General features: G+C 38.6%; 1 protein-coding gene across 4 annotated transcripts in view; it reads left to right on the top strand.

Annotated features, from left to right (window-relative positions):
- Positions 1-22,327, top strand: part of LOC136857500 (RNA-binding protein NOB1) — a 382,114-nt gene that overhangs the window by 306,866 nt on the left and 52,921 nt on the right. For 3 of the 4 annotated variants that reach the window (XM_067136204.2, XM_067136201.2, XM_067136202.2), the window contains one exon: positions 3,216-3,419. The exons of the other annotated variant lie outside the window; for it this stretch is intronic. In XM_067136204.2, coding sequence (XP_066992305.2) covers positions 3,216-3,346 — 131 coding nt within the window. In that variant the 3' untranslated portion in view covers positions 3,347-3,419. Of the gene's footprint in view, positions 1-3,215; positions 3,420-22,327 lie in introns of those variants that run through there. 4 annotated transcript variants of the gene reach the window in all.

Raw genomic sequence — 22,327 nt, 5'->3', positions numbered from 1 at the left:
TCGAGGTACCCATAATGAATTAATAGTGGCGCTCACGATTCCTGCTGTCTTCTAACCCACAAACACACATTTTTATATTACCCTCGTTTAGGGAAAAGGACCAATGTCTTTCAGAATGTGAAGGGATGCATAACACTGGATTGCAAGGGGTTGGTGGACAACCCGGTATTTTCTTCAATCACTGCTACATCACAATTTCATGTAACATGCTACATCAACATATGTGAGGTTATATAAGTTGATAGGGATATATATTGTCAATTAATTAATTTAATGGAAACATACCACAATTATATTGCCAAATTCACTGCAAAAAATAAAGTATTAAAATTACGGAGTATTATACAGTTTGCCCATGTAATTAACTTGATTGGACCAGTCATACGCAAAGACTTTTTACTTTGCGAAGAAATTGAAAAGTAAAACCTAGATCATGGTGGAACAGAAAGACTTTGCAAGAATTGAAAAGTGCAAAGTTGCATAGTTCGTTGGTGGAACAGGCCCCAGTATTAAGACGGAAACACACTACTGTCACCTCACGTGAGTTCACGCATATTGTGACGCAATGGAACCTGTCCAGAAAGATGTGCTATACCTCTTCTACACTGCACTCATGTCACGACTGTTAACGTCAGCTGATGTCATCGTAACATAGAATCTGGTGACAGCACTCCTTACGCGCAACACAATTTTCTGCTCTACCTCATACCTGGTGACATGAGGTGTGAATAGAAGCCGTTTCTTTTAGTTATATTGAGGAAATATTTATTGAATTGGTGTGGATGCCTGAGAATCTCTGTGATATAGGTTCGATTAACTACAGAAAAAAGTGCAGTTAAAAATGCAGCACGAGGCATAGGACAAAATATGAAAGTTCACAGGTGACCACTAAAATGAAACAATTTTAACAGGCAGTCATTGAAAACGATCACCTACAAGTCATGTAATATAATAATACAGGTAACTTTTGTTCAGTGTGGATGGCTTCTTGGTAGCTCTGTCTGTAGACCACTGGTAGTGTGTAGCGGTTCAGACCGGCAGATGTAGTCGGATTTTTGAAGGCGGAAAAAAGACTATGTTGGCTGTAAAAGATCTCTGGTGACACACTTGGGGTTCACCTGTCAAAATTAATTAAAACTCAGTCTTGGATGCCCAAGAGATATTTGGTTTATTTTGCTATATGGTAGGCCGGAACATGAAAACTGACGAGCAAGCAACCAGATGGCTGGCACACAGTAGCTGAGGTCATACCATTATTATTATTATTATTATTATTATTATTATTATTATTATTATTATTATTATTAGCTTCTCAAAATTGTGTACAACAATGCAATAATTATGCAGGTAAATTGAATTGTTTGTTCAACCTGGATGTGCGGCGAGCTCATCAACTGACTGAAGTTTCCGTGGAATGTTTGCCTCTAAGTATCTATTCATTGCTCCCTAAAATTCATATGGCTGCCAATTATGTTTGCCATCTTCGTATCCTTAGCTGACTTTTTCACTGAAGTGAGTTTCTTAGTAAGCTCCTTCAATACCTCCTTTCTTCCACAACCATTCATAACTCTATTTCGTTCTAATCTGCACCTCCTTAATCTCTTTAGTTCCCTATTATAATATAATGGGCCCTTACTATTCCCTACCACATTTAAAGGTACATATGTTTTCACACTCCTCAACAATTGCTTTAAACTCATCCCATAGACTGTTTACATTTTTAACCCATTTGCATCCTATTTAAATACCGTAGCAGTTCACTGAGAAAAGGCGTTTAAATCCTGCATACGGCAGTCAGAGTAACTTTTTCAATAAGTTATCACTAACCCTGCTGTATTCACTAAACTTATGTACAACGGGGATACTGTCACTTCTTGTCCAATTCCAGGCATTCAAGTTAGTCTGCGCCTAGGTACGAACTCATTTAGAAAGACTTGGCCCAATGTCTTCATTTGTATCACTTTCCATGTCATCAGCACTATTACACGCATTACTCGAACTCGAACTAAGACCTTCAGGGTCTATTTCGTCATCACAAACATCACTGTCTTCATAATCACTCTCTAAAACACATCTATTAACTTTCGTATTCCATCTTCATCAACACCAACACATCTTCTTGACACCATAATTGTGACTGACATGAGCGAAATAAGAACAATGATTCTTTTATCTCTTGTTCCGGAAGTGTGTGATAACCTGAGCGCAGAGCGCGGGAAATAACCGAAGCCACATGTCTAAACTTCAGCTCAGAATGCATCCAAGTGGCATCTATGAGTTAGTAACTGAACTACATGTATTGAGGTACAGCAGTGCATCACCGCGAGCTGGGCTCGTCATTGGATTCATATGCCATGAATAACTTTGCAAGCTAGGGTCGTCAAATGATGCGATTGGGTTAATTGCTATTTTCCATTTAACACTTTTTTTTTCTTTAAAATTTCATTTCTCTCTTATCAGCCATATGGTATTGCCTAATAGCCCAACTTTTATCACATTCCTTTATAACACAATTATTTTTAACTCTCACAAAGAGAGCTCCATGATCACATACACCATCTATCACTTCAATTTCCCCGTAGAGCTCATCTGGTTTTATCAGCACCATGTGTAGAATATTTTCCCCTCTAGTTCCATCACTTTCTGATTCAACTGTCCTTCCTATAATAACTTATTCACCATTTGTTGGTAATGCTTTCTGTTCCCAGTCTACATTTGCCAGGTTCAGATCATCCACTACAGTAACATTCCTTTCTGCGTCGTTCCCACACATGGTATAGATATTGGTTCCCATAGGGAACCTGAAATATTTGTCCTGAATGAGTAAATTTATAATACCAATATAAATGGTCCGTTACTGGACATTATAAATTTTCCAGGTAACTCAGCCCTGATTGCCAGAGTTTCACCCCATTGTGCTAAATTGGGCTCATCAGTTGGTAAATAGCATACCCACCAAGACGCATGACTAGTTCATACCGTGGAGGCCACTGCATAGGCTACTTGGAGCCACCGGCAGTGCCATTGCACTACGAGAGACTTTGTCTCCTTACTAAAAATTGATGCCTGCCTGGCTATCAGATGATATTTAAATCATACAGATTTGTAAATCAACAAACTTATATTTAGCAAAATGAGTAGTATCATCAACTTAATTCCATATGTGTTTGTGGCATGTTCAATATGTACGCTAACTATTTGATGTTGCTTTGCAGGATATTCTCCCTTTGTTATGCGTGATGTTACCTCGCGAGCTGCAGTGCTTGGTATCCGTGGCACAGAAATTAAGAACTGGATGAGAAGAAATCCTAATGAAGTCCGAAAGAAAGGCAGTAAAAACAAGTAACAGATTCTATAAATTTGTTCTGTTATAATTACACCTTCCTTTTCTAAATGAAATTAATAAAGGTTTAAAGTCATTCTTTGTTGAACTTTAAGATTATTCCCTTGATCCTGTTATCAGCTTTGTTGCAAGCAACATCTACAAGAAGCTAGCCATTTCCTGACCTCATTCAAAATGCTTGCATTATTGCTTCAGCATCGATGAGGAATCTCATAACTGCAATTAAAACACTTTGGAAATACCAGTGGACATCATAAAATATTGTTGCTGCTTTTGACTCACATTAGACGGCTCTCGAGACCAAAACCTTAAGACCAACCCTGCATATTCCTTGCTGCTGATAAGTCCAAATGTTTCCTGCCTTGCTACCTTTCTTGCAAGATAAGTAGATCTTCTCCTCCAAAGCTTTACCCTCGCTATTTCAATGTGAGGAGTACATATCTGAGCTCCAATGCCGAACATGCCAGAAAACTAACCAAAATGCCATCAAATAAGTACACTGGTCGTGATCACCTCTGAAATAGAGCCTTGGACACATCACTGAGCTGATTTGATTGTGCATTTGCTTTCACTGTGAACAATACGTTGATCTGTAACACGGCTGTGTCTGTGTGCATCACTCCCTGTGGCTGGGGGACGCACACGAAGATTATGCCCATGGTTTCCGTGCCTATCGTAAGAGGCAACTAAAAGGGGCAACCAAGGGATGATTGTATTAGAAATCTACTTGTGATTAGTAACACCACGCAGGGTACACCATGGGTCGCTTTTACTTGCGCATAGTACCACTATGTTAAATACAAAATAGGTTTGTGATTAGTAGCAAGAGAGTGCATTGCCGGCTTTTACAGTACCTGTGATTAGTACCACTTTAGGAGCGACACCATGGTACTGGCTTGCCTATGATTAGTACCTACTGTATGAGAAACGCCACAGGATAGCGCGAGTCCCTGTGGTTAGTACACGTATGTGATGAATGCCATAGGTTTGTGTTGCCTGTAAATGGTGCCGCAATGTATTAGATGAGTGAATTTCATTACCTGTGAGTAGTACCATCATGTGTGGAAAACCGCGAGTCTACACTACATTTTGATTAATACCCAACATGACAGATACCATGGTTCTACTTTCATAATATATAAGTAATAATAATAACAACGTAAATGTTTCCACCTTTTCAATACTACAATATATTCACAAAATTATAAATTACACGGTACTAGTTTCGACCCATCTAGGGGTCATCATCAGCCGTATTGGAGCAAAGATCATTTGTGGCGAAATCCTAAGAAAATGTTATTTTAAAGAATAACAAGTGAAATGAGATGTTATTATGGTAATAGTTAATAATACAAGGAATATACATACTAAGAGGTTTTTAACAAAGAATAAAGTATAAATGGGGTGTTGTAAAAATTATAATCATGGAAATCAGTAAGTTCTTGTATTGAAATGAAATTTGGCTTAGGAAGAGGGCTTAAGGTGGGGCTGAAGGGTGCGGGAGAAAGTGTAATTGTCTTGGAAAAGTACCTTTGATTAAATTTAGGATTGAGTTTAGGTTGGCTGCATTATTGTTTCTGAGGAAAGTGATAAATAGATCGAAGAGTATGTTGGGTTTCTCTGAGATTTCATTGAGATTGTGACTGGCACTAAAGTATTAGTCTAGGTGTATGTAGTAATTTTCCATTATGTTGAGTAAAGGGCCCTTGTTTGCCAATACGAGGATGTCCATGTCTTGTTCAATATTGGTGAAATTATGGTTATAATCTTGCATGTGTTGGCTGATGGCTGAAAACCTGTTGTATTTTATTGCGTTAGTGTGCTCGTGGTATCTGATAATGAAGTTTCTCCCGGTTTGCCCGATGTAGGTTTTTTTACAGGTGGTACATTTGATCCTATAAACTCCTGATTTTAAAAAACTGCTGGTCTTGTTGATGTGTGAAGTATTGTATAAAACGTTCATGTTCTTATTGTTGGTTTTGAAGGCTATTTTAACGCCTTGTTTCTTAAAGATGTTGGTTAACTTGTAGATATCATTGTTGAACGTGAAGGTGGAAAATGTTAGAGGTTTGGTTATTTCTTTTTTGAGGGTAGTTTTTGGGCGATGTTTGTGTTTATTGATTATCCTTTCTATAAAATGATTGCTGAAGCCGTTGAATTTTGCGATTCCGCGGATTGTGTTGAGTTCGTTTTTTAGATCTTTATTGGACATAGGTATGCTGAAGGCTCGGTGAACTAGGCTGTTGTATGTGGCTCGTTTGTGGGACTGGGGGTGCACTGAATCTTGGCGAATGGTGGAGGCTGTTTGAGTGGGTTTTCTGAAAATTTTATAACTGAAAGAATCTGAGTTTCTAGTGATGGTTAAATCTAGAAAGTTGATTTTTTGATTTGATTCGGATTCTAGTGTGAATTTGATATGAGGATCAATATTGTTGAGTCTTAAGAGGGTGGTGGGTGCGTTAATTGATTTCTCATTCATGATTACAAAGACATCGTCGACATATCTGGCCCAAAAGAGAATGTTTTCGAATTCGTTGTCAATTTTGGTGTATTCGAGGAAGTCCAGGTATATTTCTGCTAAGATACCTGAGGCCGGTGACCCCATTGCCAAACCATTTTGTTGATATATGACATTGTCAAAAGTGAAGAAGTTATTGTCGATGATAAGTTTTAATATTGTGATAAAGTCTTGTATCTCTAGTTTGCTTAAGTGGCTGTTTTTGTTTAAATTGTTTATAATTATCGGAATTAATTTTGATACTTGTATGCTTGATACATGTTTACAATATCGAAAGAGTGGATGGAGTGATCCGGTTGCAAATTGAACTTGTTTAGTTTTTCTACTAGCTCAGATGTGTTTTTAATAGACTTTTTGGATAAGAATTGATAATTTTTTCTTAAGAAACATTGGATGAATTGTGATATTTTGTATAAGGGGCCCGGTCTATAGTTGATAATTGGCCGGATGGGAATTCCGGTTTTGTGAATTTTGGGAAGAGCTTTAGCAGTGGGGAGTCCTGGGTTCATATGTATGAGTTTGGATTTTTCCTGTTCGGTAAATAAAAATGAAGTGTTTTTAAGAGTTTGTTTAAGTAGTTTTTGAATTTTTTGGGTGGGGTCTTTTTTGATTATGGAAAATGAGCTGTCTGTGAAAAAGTTTTTTGTTTTTTCAATATATACTTTTTTATCCATGATAACTGTTGCATTGCCTTTGTCAGCTTTGGTTACGATGAGTTCGTTGTCTTTAATTTTCTTCTTGAGGGCGTATATGCGCTTTTGTTCAGCAATTTTTTCTCTATTATTGAGGTTATTTGCGGGGTTGGTTAAATTGGGGAGGATATCAGTCAGTTTCCTTTTAACATCGGTTCTAACCTCATTTTGCGTGTCTTCCGGCATTTTGCTGATGGCTAGCTCTGATTCTGTGATCATAGTAGCGGCTATGTTGAGGCTGTTCAAGTTTGGCCAGTTGTGTTTCGGTCCTATGATCACAGAATCAGAGCTAGCCATCAGCAAAATGCCGGAAGACACGCAAAATGAGGTTAGAACCGATGTTAAAAGGAAACTGACTGATATCCTCCCCAATTTAACCAACCCCGCAAATAACCTCAATAATAGAGAAAAAATTGCTGAACAAAAGCGCATATACGCCCTCAAGAAGAAAATTAAAGACAACGAACTCATCGTAACCAAAGCTGACAAAGGCAATGCAACAGTTATCATGGATAAAAAAGTATATATTGAAAAAACAAAAAACTTTTTCACAGACAGCTCATTTTCCATAATCAAAAAAGACCCCACCCAAAAAATTCAAAAACTACTTAAACAAACTCTTAAAAACACTTCATTTTTATTTACCGAACAGGAAAAATCCAAACTCATACATATGAACCCAGGACTCCCCACTGCTAAAGCTCTTCCCAAAATTCACAAAACCGGAATTCCCATCCGGCCAATTATCAACTATAGACCGAGCCCCTTATACAAAATATCACAATTCATCCAATGTTTCTTAAGAAAAAATTATCAATTCTTATCCAAAAAGTCTATTAAAAACACATCTGAGCTAGTAGAAAAACTAAACAAGTTCAATTTGCAACTGGATCACTCCATCCACTCTTTCGATATTGTAAACATGTATCCAAGCATACAAGTATCAAAATTAATTCCGATAATTATAAACAATTTATACAAAAACAGCCACTTAAGCAAACTAGAGATACAAGACTTTATCACAATATTAAAACTTATCATCGACAATAACTTCTTCACTTTTGACAATGTCATATATCAACAAAATGGTTTGGCAATGGGGTCACCGGCCTCAGGTATCTTAGCAGAAATATACCTGGACTTCCTCGAATACACCAAAATTGACAACGAATTCGAAAACATTCTCTTTTGGGCCAGATATGTCGACGATGTCTTTGTAATCATGAATGAGAAATCAATTAACGCACCCACCACCCTCTTAAGACTCAACAATATTGATCCTCATATCAAATTCACACTAGAATCCGAATCAAATCAAAAAATCAACTTTCTAGATTTAACCATCACTAGAAACTCAGATTCTTTCAGTTATAAAATTTTCAGAAAACCCACTCAAACAGCCTCCACCATTCGCCAAGATTCAGTGCACCCCCAGTCCCACAAACGAGCCACATACAACAGCCTAGTTCACCGAGCCTTCAGCATACCTATGTCCAATAAAGATCTAAAAAACGAACTCAACACAATCCGCAGAATCGCAAAATTCAACGGCTTCAGCAATCATTTTATAGAAAGGATAATCAATAAACACAAACATCGCCCAAAAACTACCCTCAAAAAAGAAATAACCAAACCTCTAACATTTTCCACCTTCACGTTCAACAATGATATCTACAAGTTAACCAACATCTTTAAGAAACAAGGCATTAAAATAGCCTTCAAAACCAACAATAAGAACATGAACGTTTTATACAATACTTCACACATCAACAAGACCAGCAGTTTTTTAAAATCAGGAGTTTATAGGATCAAATGTACCACCTGTAAAAAAACCTACATCGGGCAAACCGGGAGAAACTTCATTATCAGATACCACGAGCACACTAACGCAATAAAATACAACAGGTTTTCAGCCATCGGCCAACACATGCAAGATTATAACCATAATTTCACCAATATTGAACAAGACATGGACATCCTCGTATTAGCAAACAAGGGCCCTTTACTCAACATAATGGAAAATTACTACATACACCTAGACCAATACTTTAGTGCCAGTCACAATCTCAATGAAATCTCAGAGAAACCCAACATACTCTTCGATCTATTTATCACTTTCCTCAGAAACAATAATGCAGCCAACCTAAACTCAATCCTAAATTTAATCAAAGGTACTTTTCCAAGACAATTACACTTTCTCCCGCACCCTTCAGCCCCACCTTAAGCCCTCTTCCTAAGCCAAATTTCATTTCAATACAAGAACTTACTGATTTCCATGATTATAATTTTTACAACACCCCATTTATACTTTATTCTTTGTTAAAAACCTCTTAGTATGTATATTCCTTGTATTATTAACTATTACCATAATAACATCTCATTTCACTTGTTATTCTTTAAAATAACATTTTCTTAGGATTTCGCCACAAATGATCTTTGCTCCAATACGGCTGATGATGACCCCTAGATGGGTCGAAACTAGTACCGTGTAATTTATAATTTTGTGAATATATTGTAGTATTGAAAAGGTGGAAACGTTTACGTTGTTGTTATTATTATTATTACTTATATATTATTCTCAGTTCAATACGGACCAAAAACATGAAATTCATAACCATCAATTCTACTTTCATAGCGATAAGTACCATTATGAGGGGCCGATGACTTTGATTTTGGACCCCTTTAGACTGCAAGAATCATCTATTCAGTATCGTACTTTAGAAGCAGTCCCTTGGTCAGTGATACTATTGTTTTACGTCGGTTTCTGTGAATGTGAGGTCAGAACTACTGATCGTTTGAAATTCATATCCATCATTCATTCTTCATCCTCATGTTTTGAATTCTGGTCAATGGAGGATTTTTGACTTTTAATTTGTCATTACATTTCATCTCATTTCGTACCATTAGGGGTCGATGACCTACATGTTAGGCCCCTTTAAACAACAAGCATCATCATCTGTGTGCAATCACCAGTCAGTCTACCTCAAATTGTGTACCATTTATCACTACCCTAGACTTCCTCTACCAGAAGTTCCATGATCTGAATTCCTCCACTCTTGACAAGAACAAGAATCGCTTGCCAAGCAGCCCTTCCATGTCCTGCTTATTTATTTATATCATGTCAGAAGCAGAGTTACATATAAAGAGGTACAAGAAAGAAAGTCTATAGGAAATAAATATAAATTGTGCACCAAAGTTCATACTGTGGTGTACCAGAAATTAGCAACGTCGAGTGCATTCCTTGTCGCCTCAAGCAGCTATTTCTCATTGCATGTGGCAGGACAAAGATGGGCCGTAGTCTGCACTTCACCACAGCCACACAAAATACCGAATATCCTCACTTGTGCAGATTGGTCTTGAACCTATTAACACCAAGTCGTCCAGTACTCCATATGACCAGCTGGTCATTCTTCACAGGATGTTTTCCATTGTCCAAGATGATAAAGATGTTGATTCCCATAGGGAACCTGAAATATTTGTCCCGAATGAGTAAATTTATAATACCAATGTGAATGGTCCATTATTGGACATTATAAATTTTCCAGCTAACTCATTCCTGGTTGCCAACATTTCACCCCCGTGTGCTAAGTTGGGCTCATCAGTTGGTACTTGGCACACCCACCAAGACGCATGGCTAGTGCGTACGGTGGAGGCCCCTGCGTAGGCTACTTGAAGCCACTGGCAGTGCCAATGCACTATGAGAGACTTTGTCTCATTACCAAAAATTGATGCCTGCTTGGCCATCAGATGATACAGATGTTGATTCCCATAGGGGACCTGAAATGTCCAATAACGGACCATTTATATTGGTATTGTCCAAGATCCTCAACCCTAGCGTGCCACAAAGTGAGTCTTGCTTGGTGTTCCTTGAAGTTTCTGTCTGGTCTTCACAAAACTTTTGCATTGAACTTAACCGTGACAGTGCTGGTTGGAGTCCATACAGCGGTCTTCTCCTTACGGGCTGCTACCTCACGTCGGATATAGAAGGTGCGATACCAGCAAGATGGTACAATTTTTCTCGCAGTGTAGGTCTTATATAATGCTAGTGCGAGGTTCTCGCTGTGTTTGGCTGTGCTCCCCAGGTTGTTCCAGTCAGCCTCCGTATCACATTATTGTTGGCAGCCACTTTGTTCTTGGTGTTCATACAATTTTTCTATAAGAAAGTGTGTGGTCTAAAGTAACCCCAAGATTTTTGGGGTCTCACAATGTGCCAGCTTGATCCCTCCCCATGAGATATTCAGGTATCTAGCGGCCTGTTTACTCTTCGAATGGAAAAAACAAAAACACAAGTTTCAAGTTTTTGTGGGATCTGGCTTCAATTGATTATCCCTGTGGTATGTGTAAGATCTTTCAAAGCGCTACTTAAAGCCATTTCAATCTCTTCAAAACTGTCAGCCTGAGCAGTGAGAGCAAGGTTGTCAGCATATATTAAACACTTGAGTTCCTTTGGGTAATGGCTGATTATTTGTGTAGATGTTAAAAAGAGCTGGCAGCTTAGGGCAGCTTAGAGAGATGACATAATAATGAGATGGAGCTCATTGGATCATTTTCGTCTTTACCAGACTTGATGGCAATAACCTGAGCTTTCATCCAAATTTCTGGTATCTTGAGCGACTGGACGCAGTTGTTCATTAGGCCTAATTGCAGGACCCCAAGCTTCATAGTAGGACCAAAGTTCTTAATTTGTTCAATTCGTATGTCATCAAACCAGCTGCCTTTCCATTTTTGAATTTATTCGAAGTCTTTTTGTGTTCAAGAAGAGTAAAATGTTGGGAAAGATTGTTACTCTCCAGCTCATGTTGGCATATCAATGGCTTCTTTCTCATCTTAAAATAGTTAGTTGGTTTACCATTTAGTAGCAGCTGATGTGAAATTTGATCATCTTTGCTACTGGCTTGCATGTTTGACAGGGTAGGATCATTAGCAAGATGCTGGCTACTCCTGTGCATGTTGCATTCTGATAGCAATTTTACCCATTGCTCCCTCTTTGCCTCAGAGATGGAAATGATATGAAACCTTTCTGGACAGTAATAAAGAATCTTAGGAAGGGAGGCAAAAAGGAAATGAATAGTGTTATGAGTAATTCAGGTGAACTTATAATAGATCCCAGGGAATCACTGGACAGGTGGAAGGAATATTCTGAAAATCTTCTCAACATAAAAGGAAATCTATATTAAATGTTTTTTTTGTTTTTTTTATGACGATGGGAAAGGAAAGGAAAGGGCCAGGACTGGGAAGGAAGCGGCCGTGGCCTTAATTAAGGTACAGCCCCAGCATTTGCCTGGTGTGAAAATGGGAAACCACGGAAAACCATCTTCAGGGATCTCCCAAATACTGGATACTGGCCGCACTTAAGCGACTGCAGCTATCGAGCTTGGTACTTTAAATGTTGTGAACAACCAAGCTCGTGGGGAGGAGGAAAATGATGTTGGTGAAATTACGCTTGAGGAAGTGGAAAGGATGGTAAATAAATTCCATTGTCATAAAGCAGCAGGAATACATTAAATTAGACCTGAAATGGTGAAGTATAGTGGAAAGGCAGGGATGAAGTGGCTTCATAGAGTAGCAAGATTAGCATGGAGTGTTAGTAAGGTACCTTCTGCGCTGCCATGGTACCAAAATATGTAGACACAAGTAAAAACATATGATTACAATAACAAAATTAAAACATAAGGCCCAAAAGAAGACAGATAACACAACTTACCTTAAAACCCAGAGGTGAGATATGGAAGGAGTGGATCAGGAAACGTCTGAACGTATGAACACTAATATCAATTAAAAGAAAACCATCTTTTTAAGTCAAATTGAAATTTACCTGGCTTTAAAAATTAAATTAACAGAGAGCAAAATTAAGGTTTAAAATTAAATTAACAGAAAGCAAATTAAGGTCATCTTCAATTAAAAATCTGAAAAGGTATAAATAATAACAATACCTACTTTAAATGAGGACAAGATTTACAACCAGGATTTACGTGATCGGCCACCGCAAAAGGAAAACGGTTGAAACACTGAAGTTATTATCATAAACTTAACTTAAAATAATAATTTCAGGTGCATCTTTATCTCCATTCTTGTAACAAATTATCAGCAAATACATTCTTAACTTCTTTCTTAAACAATTCTCAATTTGCAATTAAATTTTGATGGTATCGAAGGTCCCAAGGTCCCACTGAGTTTCCACGAGGCATATCTCCATATCATTCCACTAGTTTGAGTTTAAATCAGTTACATAAAATATAAATAAACCAGAGAAATATATCCACCAAGAAGCAAAGAAAGGTTGCAAAAATCACTTAGAATAGAAGAATTAAAATAAAATACACCACAAATATTAAGCTCTTCCACAGAAAAACAGCCTTGCCGGCTTCCTCAACAATAATAATCAACATCACCACCAAACAAGGAGATGGAACAACCACTCCAGAAACAAAGTACAACAATAGGGAGTTTGCACAAGATTAACAAAAGAGAAATCATTAGATCCCATAAGTCAGAGAATTACAAGTTAATATAAAATGGAAATTCTAAGTTCCCATGGAGGGAATTAGATTCTTTTCCACCAGTAGAGCATATCAAAAATCAGATCAAAAATTAGATGGATGGCTTTTCCGGCGTTTGCTCTATTAACCAGCGTTTCGTCTTAGGTCTGACACTAGACTCTTCAGAGTGGGATGTGTCAGACCCTACCCACTGACGCTGGGGTGTATGCAGCTAGTGTCAGACCTAAGACAAAACGCTGGTTAATAGAGCAAACGCCGGAAAAGCCATCCATCTAATTTTTGATCTGAAGTTAATATAAAATAATAAAAGGGGAAAAGAAAATTAATATTAAGAATGGGATCAGATAATAATAGAAAAACTCGTGCAGAAACTCGCATTGTAGTTAAACCACCTGTAACATAATTTTGAAATGAATTCAGCATTACATAATATTTTAAAGGAGCCTGCTTGTCCAACTTCAAACACAGTGTGACGGTTTAAATCGACTCAAATGGAGAAAATACAACTTGTTAACAGGCTTAAATTTTAATTTTTGCAAGGAGAAGCCCTTTTGAAAAGGCTGAACCTTACTAAAATGTATCTCTGTAATCTCAATTCAATACGGAAACACAATAAAGGAGAAGCCCTCAATGGAAAAATTAGAAGGAAACATTTTCAAAGGATCAAAAGATGGATGTAATGTTCACAAGTTTCGCGTCATAGTTCAAACTGATGACCACGAGAAGTTGATGTCTTGGTCCAGAAGGATTTCAATATTCACAGCCAAAATACACCAATATTTAATTCAAGACCTTACTTACAGTTTTTTGGACAGCTGCATTATGATATGCAGATCACTCCCGCAAGATATAGACCCCTCGGACCTACATACCTGAAGTTATTCTTAAATATGATAGTCCAGAAAAGATTATTAAAAACGAATTGAAGACGACCTGAGAATGAATCTAGGGTGATCACACCCTACACAAGGATGCTTATCCCGCCTCCATCGTTACAGGCCAAGCCCGTACGCCACCGCGTTCCATTCCACCAGTTGACTGTATGGTGACTCAAGACAGAATGGCGGGCTCCTTCTCACTCTGTGCTACTATTAGACGGCTAGGAAGAAGCCGCACGCTCATTGGTCCAAGCAAACAAAGTTAGACTCGCTGTCACAGAGGGCAGCGCTAAGTAGGAACAGACGCTCCAAAAAGCAGAGTTGAAAACATACATAGACAAAATATAAAAGAAGCACACAGGGGAAAGGTAAAGCTTTAAAACCAAATTGTGACATCCAGTCACATAGAAGATAAAGCAGAGGAGTAATAGGAAATAAATTCCCGGTAACACAAATTTCCACGGCGAGATGCCATATCTAAAAATGTTAATGAAGGGAGCAAAAATGTAACCTCGGTTACACCTTCAGATTGGACAGAAGTAATAATTGCACCTATCTATAAGTGAGGGAACAGAAAAGATTGAAACAACTATCGAGGTATCTCATTAATTAAATACCAAGCGAAGTGGTCACTGGCATCTTGGAAGGGAGGGTGCAATTAGTCGTTGAGAGAAAGTTGCATGAAAACCAGAGTGTTTTTAGACCACAGAGGGGTTGTCAAGATCAGATTTTCAGTATGCGCCAGGTAATTGAAAAATGCTACGAGAGGAATAGACAGTTGTGTTTCGTAGATCTAGAGAAGGTACCGAGGGGAAAGATGTTTGCCATCCTGGGAGAACTATAGAATTAAGTGTAGATTATTAAAATCAATCAAAGGCATTTGCGTTGACAATTGGGCTGCAGTGAGAATTGATGGCAGAATGAGGTCTTGGTTTAGGGTACTTACAGGTGATAGACAAGACTGTAATCTTTCACCTTTGTTGTTCCTAGTTTACATGGATCATCTGCTGAAAAGTATAAGGTAGCAGGGTGGGATTCGGGTAGGTGGAAATGTTGTAAGCAATTTGGCCTATGCTGACGACTTGGTCTTAAGGGTAGATTGTGCCGAAAGCCTGCAGTCTAATATCTTGGAACTTGAAAATGGGTGCAATGAGTACGGTGAGAAAATTAGCCTTTCAAAGACTACATTGATGTCAGTAGGTAAGAAATCCAAGAGAACTGAATGTCAGATTGGTGATACAAAGCTGGAACAGGTAGATAATTTCAAGTATTTATGTTTGTTCTCTGGATGGTTGGGTAGTAAGTGAGATTGAATCAAGGTGTAATAAAGCTAATGCAGTGAGCTCGCAGTTGCGATCAACAGTATTCTGTAAGAAGGAAGTCAGCTCCCAGACAAAACTGTCTTTAGATCAGTCTGTTTTCGGATCAACTTTGCTTTACGGGAGCAAAAGCTGGGTAGACTTAGGGTACCTTATGAATAAGTTAGAAGTAACAGACATGAAAGTAGCGAGAAAATGATTGCTGGTACAAACCGGTGGGAACAATGGCAAGAGAGTGCTCAGAACGAGGAGATAAAGGCTAAGGAATGAACTCAATAGATGAAGCTTTACGCATAAACCGGCTTCGGTGATGGGGTCATGTGAGACGAATGGAGGAGGAAAGGTTACCTCGGAGAATAATGGACTCTGTTATAGAGGGAAAGAGAAGTAGAGGGAGACCACAACAATGGTTAGACTCAGTTTCTAACGATTTAAAGATAAGAGGTATAGTGCCACAGCACTAGTTACAAAGAGGAATGAGAGGAATGTGGCAACATTTAGTCAATTCTCATAGGCTTGCAGACTGAACGCTGAAAGGCATAACAGTCTGTAATGACAATGTATGCATGCCTTTTTGAAACTGTATCAGCATCTGAAATTCACTTCTTGTGGCTTTATGATGAGAAGAAATTGTCATATTATCGGTTTGTGTTGGGTATTTGGAATTGGTGGACATACAGATTTTGAACATTGTTGAACCATGGTTTCACTAACAGAAAAGAGATCTGGATTATATCCTCCTTCCACTGTTGAAAGAGGAAGGGAGTGTGCTTTCATGGATCAGAAAAAGTTTCATCCCAAGAAAGAACTGTTTCTCCATTTTTATCCTCTTTGCTGTATCCCCAAATGTGACTACAGTTATTGAAATCTCCAATAATGATGCAGTTGTATAAGTTCTGAGGAGTAGTAAAACAAAAATCTGCTGCAGAGGAGACTACACAATTACTGAGTTCCAAAGCGATGATCTCGGTATACTGTCCACATGGAGCTCGGCAGCATGGGGTCTTTCGGAGACAAGTCCCTGATATATGTCCCTATGGGTTTCTTGTTTTGACATGGACCGTGTATTAATTGTTCGAGCTCACTGCATTAGCTTTAGTACACCTTGATTCAATCTCACTTACTACCCAACCATCCAGAGAACAAACATAAATACTTGAAATTATCTACCAGTTCCAGCTTTGTATCACCAATCTGACATTGATGTGCCTTCGATGTTAGGGTTCGCTCTGAAATGATCTCGTATGTGACCCAGTTGTACAATCTCACCTACCACTTGTTTGTCCTATGCAACGTTATTTGTCTCTTTCTTCGTATTCCATTCTTCCCACGTCAAGACTGAAGATCTGCACATGTTCCTGTCTTTTTATACAGGTATGTTGAAGTTATTGAGTATGAAATGTTTGATAATAGTAATATATTGCTGGAATTTTATTCTAAAGGTTCATTCTTTTGTGCAAAACTCCTGTATTAACATGAGATAAGTACACGTACCTTGTGCAGTGCTCACATTTGTAGGTAAATAACTTTTTTAAATGTAAACCAAACCCAAACCCCATGGCACTACAGCCCAAGAAGGGCCTTGGCCTTCCAAGCAACCGCTGCTCAGCCCAAAGGCCTGCAGATTACGAGGTGTTGTGTGGTCAGCACGATGAATCCTCTTGGCTGTTATTCTTGGCTTTCTAGACTGAGGCCGCTATCTCACCGTCAGATAGCTCCTCAATTCTTATCACACAGGCTGAGTGAACCTTGAATCAGCCCTCAGGTCCAGGTAAAAGTCTCTGACCTGTTCGGGAATCGAACCCGGGGCGTCCGGGCAAGAGGCAGACACGCTACCCCTACACCACGGGGCCGGCAGTTTAAATGTAAATACATACTTAAAACATATTTTCTATAAGTACATACTTTTCTGTTCTTCGGTTATTAGCACATATTTACACTTTTTGATCAGTGTGCTTGATCTTCAATTTATTGCATTTCTGTTTTGTGTTACTTAAACGGGGAAGAACCTGTGAGCTATCTCATCTTAATATAAACATCAGCTGACATAAATGCAAAGTGTATGTGGGTCGAACCCGAGAAGGATTAATAGGCACCTGTATCAGATCTCTGAGCCATCGTGAATGTACGTGAAACAAAGGTCAGAATTATTAGTCAAGATAAATGCACTTCTTTTCACAGGAATAATACAGACTTTATGAAGTCTTGTCTTTCTTTCACCTCTCAACAACTTAACACACTGAACAGGCTTTGAAAGGAAAGGGAGGATACAAACAACCTACAGGTTACTAACTGTAGCAGAAGCGTAGTAAACATAAGGAACCATGCTCTGCTACCACTAACTGAAATGGCTAGCTAGGAAACGCAAACAAATCCAGCTAACTGTCAGTACCACTGCACCACCCATAGCTAATGACCCCGTGCAAGTGAAACAAATCAGGAAGTGACACACAACTACACACCAAGAACAAAACATAAACATAGAACAAAATTAGAACTTACCTCCAGGTGGTAGGAAAAAAAAAAAACTTAGTGGATCAAGGTATCAGCCTGTCAGAATGTGAAATAGTTTTGAGCAGAAACAAGACAAATTCTTTTGCAAACAAGAGTAATTTAATTTGTGATTTCAAAGGGTAAAATTAAGGGGAAAAATTACAATTCGTCCTCGTAAGATTTGCTTGATAGGATTAAAACTTAAAATTAATTAAATCAAATTATATTCAAGTTAAAACTAAATGAAAACCACCGGCCAGCAAGAATTAATTGAAAGAAAAAAAAAAAAAACGTACAATCATACCTTATTTGCTGCATAAGAAACTAATGTCAGACCTTCCTTTTCTTAACAGAGGGATATTAATCATTAGAAATTGGTAAGTCACCCTTGGTAGAAAATAAATTTACAATAATTCTTAGATACTTCACCACACTTTAAAGAGATGCTTTCTCTCTTTCTCAGTTTACATCATCAACGGGGCAACGAAATACACTGAGAGGTCCAGCACTGGATATCAAAACCTCCTAAGTAAGGTACCAAAAGGAAAGGTAGTAACCCCAAAACACACAAGGGAATAAAAGAATATCACAGAAATGGTATTTCACGACTGGACTGTCCACCATTAAAATCTTATTCCTTCCGACAAAAACAGTCAGCATCACCAAGGAAACCATCATTACAATCATTAGCATGAAAGCCAATCCCATTAGTGGGCCAACAATGGTAGTAAAAGTGGAGGAAAATAAAGCCACAGGTCACCACCAAAACCACCGTATCAACAAATATGAAATTAAGCTTAATTAATTTAAAGGAACGAGAAACAAACTAAGTATCGAACAGATACCAAATACAATAATCCTTACTGGAACTCCCATTGCATTAACCCTGATTTAAGTAATGATTTAATTTGAAACAAGAAAGGAATAGCCCAATCTGGCTTTAATAATAATAATTAAAAACATTTCTTTTTTAGAAATACATCTTTACCCAGATATCTTGAAACTTTCTTAAGGTGACCTTTAAACACGTGATTAAGCAATACAAAGATAATACAACTTCAGAACCCGATATTTACAGGTATAAAATATTGGTAATTTTTCCCACGTGTTTGCTGTTTATAAATTTCTAACACACCATAAATCTTTGTATGCTAGAAGCAGATGCTGGAAATAGTTCACTCCTGATGATGAATTTTTCAATATTATGTAGATCACTTATGGTAGCCCGCCTGGTGGCCATGATCATTAAGGCGCTGAAGTCTAAACGGCCTGACACCGAGGTTAGCCGGTTCGAGTCCCGTTGGTCGAAAAAATTTCACCATCAGAATGTTGGCCAGCAGGGTAGAGGAGGTGGTGGTATACAATTTCTAATCACTAAATTGCGTGCCAAAAGCCTGGATTAAACTCCAAACCTCTCCACATATGGCTTAAGGGCATATGACGCTGTTGATGGTGATTCATCCTTCAGATGGGGACGTTAAGCCTTGAGCAGACCCCTTGGTGCTATTTGACAGGAGTAGGCTATGTGCTGGCACCGGGTTTCACCCTCTCTCTACTATCATATATCACATCATTCATTTCATCTCATTAACTCCTCTGCTGTGGGATGAGCAAATACCTATGAAAACAAAAATGACATTGTACAAGTCCTATTAAACACCAATTCTTACATACAGTCTTGAAACCACAACACTGACCTATGGAGATAATTCCAAACTCCAGGCAGCTGAAATGAGATTCCTACGCACTATGATCCAGAAAACCAGGAAAGACAAGATTAGGAATGAGAAAATTAGAGAAGAAGTAGGAATAGATTATTCTCTCCTCAATAAGATTCAGATATCAAGACTGAAGTGGTTTGGTCACATGAAGAGGATGCCAGTTAACAGAACTGCAAGAAAGGAATTTGACAGAAAAGTAGAAGGAAGACGACCCGTGGGAAGGCCATGAGGGAAATGGATAGATTTAGTTAAGAACGATGTACTGCTGAGAGGTCATGATTGGGACAAGTTGGTGGAGGAGGAATGGTACAAGAACAGAATGAGATGGAGGAGGCTCATATACCACACCCGGGAAACTGGAGATGGTCTAGGATGATGATAACTCCTCTGATGAGGTTGACGTCAGGAAGGACATCCGGTCATAAAAACCCGCCACGACAGATTCATCTCACCTCATACCTGACCCCGTAGGGAAACGGGAAGGGTTGGACAAACATGTAGATCACTTACGGTATGGTTGTATCAGTAGAGAAGTTCAACATGGCCTAGCCATGTAGTGCTTACCAGATGAAGCTTCCAAATTCAAAGAAAACAAACAAATATAACATTATGAGGACGATTTAGAGAACTCCGGAGGGTTTAGGAGCACAACCCTCCTAATTAGGGATACTATCCGTAGTCCATGCCGCTGCTCCAGTCCAGGACGTGACGATAATTCCACAAGCGTCTGCTCTCCATTATTGAACACAAGCGAGTCAGGCTCTTTGCATCGCTTGCACCCGAGTCGAGGTTTCCAAGATGGCCACCTCGGGCCAAGGAACTTAGAATACTCTACAGGTAGGCCATTCCGGGCATGTGTGCTGCCATTGGTCAGCGGCTTGTGACGTCATCGGGAAGAACACATCTGCGGTCTGTAACATTCTCTTGCATTAAATGCTGAATGCAAAGTAATATTTATCGTTTCTTTTGCGCTTTCAAACTGGAATGTTTTTCTTTCTTGACTTGGAACATATACTTAAATCATGAATATGTTTAATGAATGAGAGAAAAATAGAAAATATTTATCGTAGGGCAAATTATAGTGCATAATGTATGTGCCAGCCTCGTAAACCTTAGTTAGGCACGTTTTTTGTTAATAATCATATTACAATGAATAGGTAGTTCTTAAAATTGTTTTAACATTTTTCTTCTTTATCGGACAAGACGGAAGTGAATTTCGCAAGGCTATCCTTCCACTATCTGCTACGGCGCTCAGTGGGCTGTTTTTGCCACGGTAGGTTTTAAATATCCTTCAAAAGTTAAAGTTAGCGACACTGTCACCGGCTAAAGCTTATTTTTTATGTTAAGGCAGGAAATGTAATCTATGGCTGTTAAGGAGATACAACCCAGAGGGTGTTCTTCTTTACTGCATTCGCCTTCATTGCTTCCCATTTGGCCTTTTTGTTCAAATGTCTGATACGAATGAAAGTCCTTGTCCTTCCATATAAGGCAATGATTTTCCTATCGACTTCGGGAAATTTCGAGTGTATAGTTGATGTTAATGTTTCCATTACTTTGTAGCACCTTGAAATACAGTGCCCGTGGAAGGAAGCAAAAAAAAAAAAAAACCTTCAAACTCCATTGTCGTAGCCAACCACTCAGGGGAAGAAGAAATGATAGAGATCCGGTCTTGTTCAGAGGATAGTATCGGATCAAGACGATATATATCCGTTTTTGTTCCCAACGAACTGTCAATGTTTTACACTTGTAGGCGACGTAACCTGTCAAGTATTTTAAAGCATCTGTTGTTTATAAGTTTCATTTCCGTATTGATAGATATTACTTTACAAAAAACAATATAAATATGAGTCTCCACCTTTATCAATACAAAATTAATTTACATTAAGCTGGTAAATTCCAGCTGATGAGTCCAAATGGCACGTCTGGACGAAACTCTGCATAATGCACACGGCCTAACCACCCAAAAGCTGGTTCTATTCCTGTGATTTTAAGATCTGCGGCTGTGAAAGCCTTTTTTGAAATTGTATCTCCAATGGGGGAGCATTTTTTAAACGGAGAAGTCATTTCTCCTTTAGCAGGTTAGCAAACTTGATTTGCTAACACGGCGGGGCCACACAGTTTGGTCTGCCACTGCTAAGCAGAGTCCTGGAGGGGCGTGCCATTCCAGCTGATGAGTCCAAATGGCACGTCTGGACGAAACTCTGCATAATGCACACGGCCTAACCACCCAAAAGCTGGTTCTATTCCTGTGATTTTAAGATCTGCGGCTGTGAAAGCCTTTTTTGAAATTGTATCTCCAATGGGGGAGCATTTTTTAAACGGAGAAGTCATTTCTCCTTTAGCAGGTTAGCAAACTTGATTTGCTAACATGGCGGGGCCACACAGTTTGGTCTGCCACTGCTAAGCAGAGTCCTGGAGGGGCGTGCCATTCCAGCTGATGAGTCCAAATGGCACGTCTGGACGAAACTCTGCATAATGCACACGGCCTAACCACCCAAAAGCTGGTTCTATTCCTGTGATTTTAAGATGTATAGTATGTTGGTGTTATTGCGTGCAGTTTTGTATGCTATTTTTAGGCCTTGTTTTTTGAAGATATTTGTTATGGGATGTATATGGTTATTGTTGTAAGTAAACAGTGCATATTCTTTTTTATTTTTGGTGATTCTGGTTAGCTTGGTTTTAGGTTGGTTTTTGACTTTGTTGATGATCCGGTTTATCATTTCTCTTTTATATCCGTTTTGTTTTGCTATTTCGTGGATTGTGTTTAGTTCTTTATTTAGATTTTCCTTTGAAAGTGGAATGTTGTATGCTCTGTGAATCATACTATAGTATGCAGCTCTCTTATGAGCATGTGGGTGGGTGG

Source organism: Anabrus simplex, chromosome 1 (genome assembly GCF_040414725.1).
Source record: "Anabrus simplex isolate iqAnaSimp1 chromosome 1, ASM4041472v1, whole genome shotgun sequence".
NCBI lineage: Eukaryota > Metazoa > Arthropoda > Insecta > Orthoptera > Tettigoniidae > Anabrus > Anabrus simplex.
Note: the sequence above shows the minus strand (reverse complement) of the source record. Positions and strands in the feature narration are given on the sequence as shown.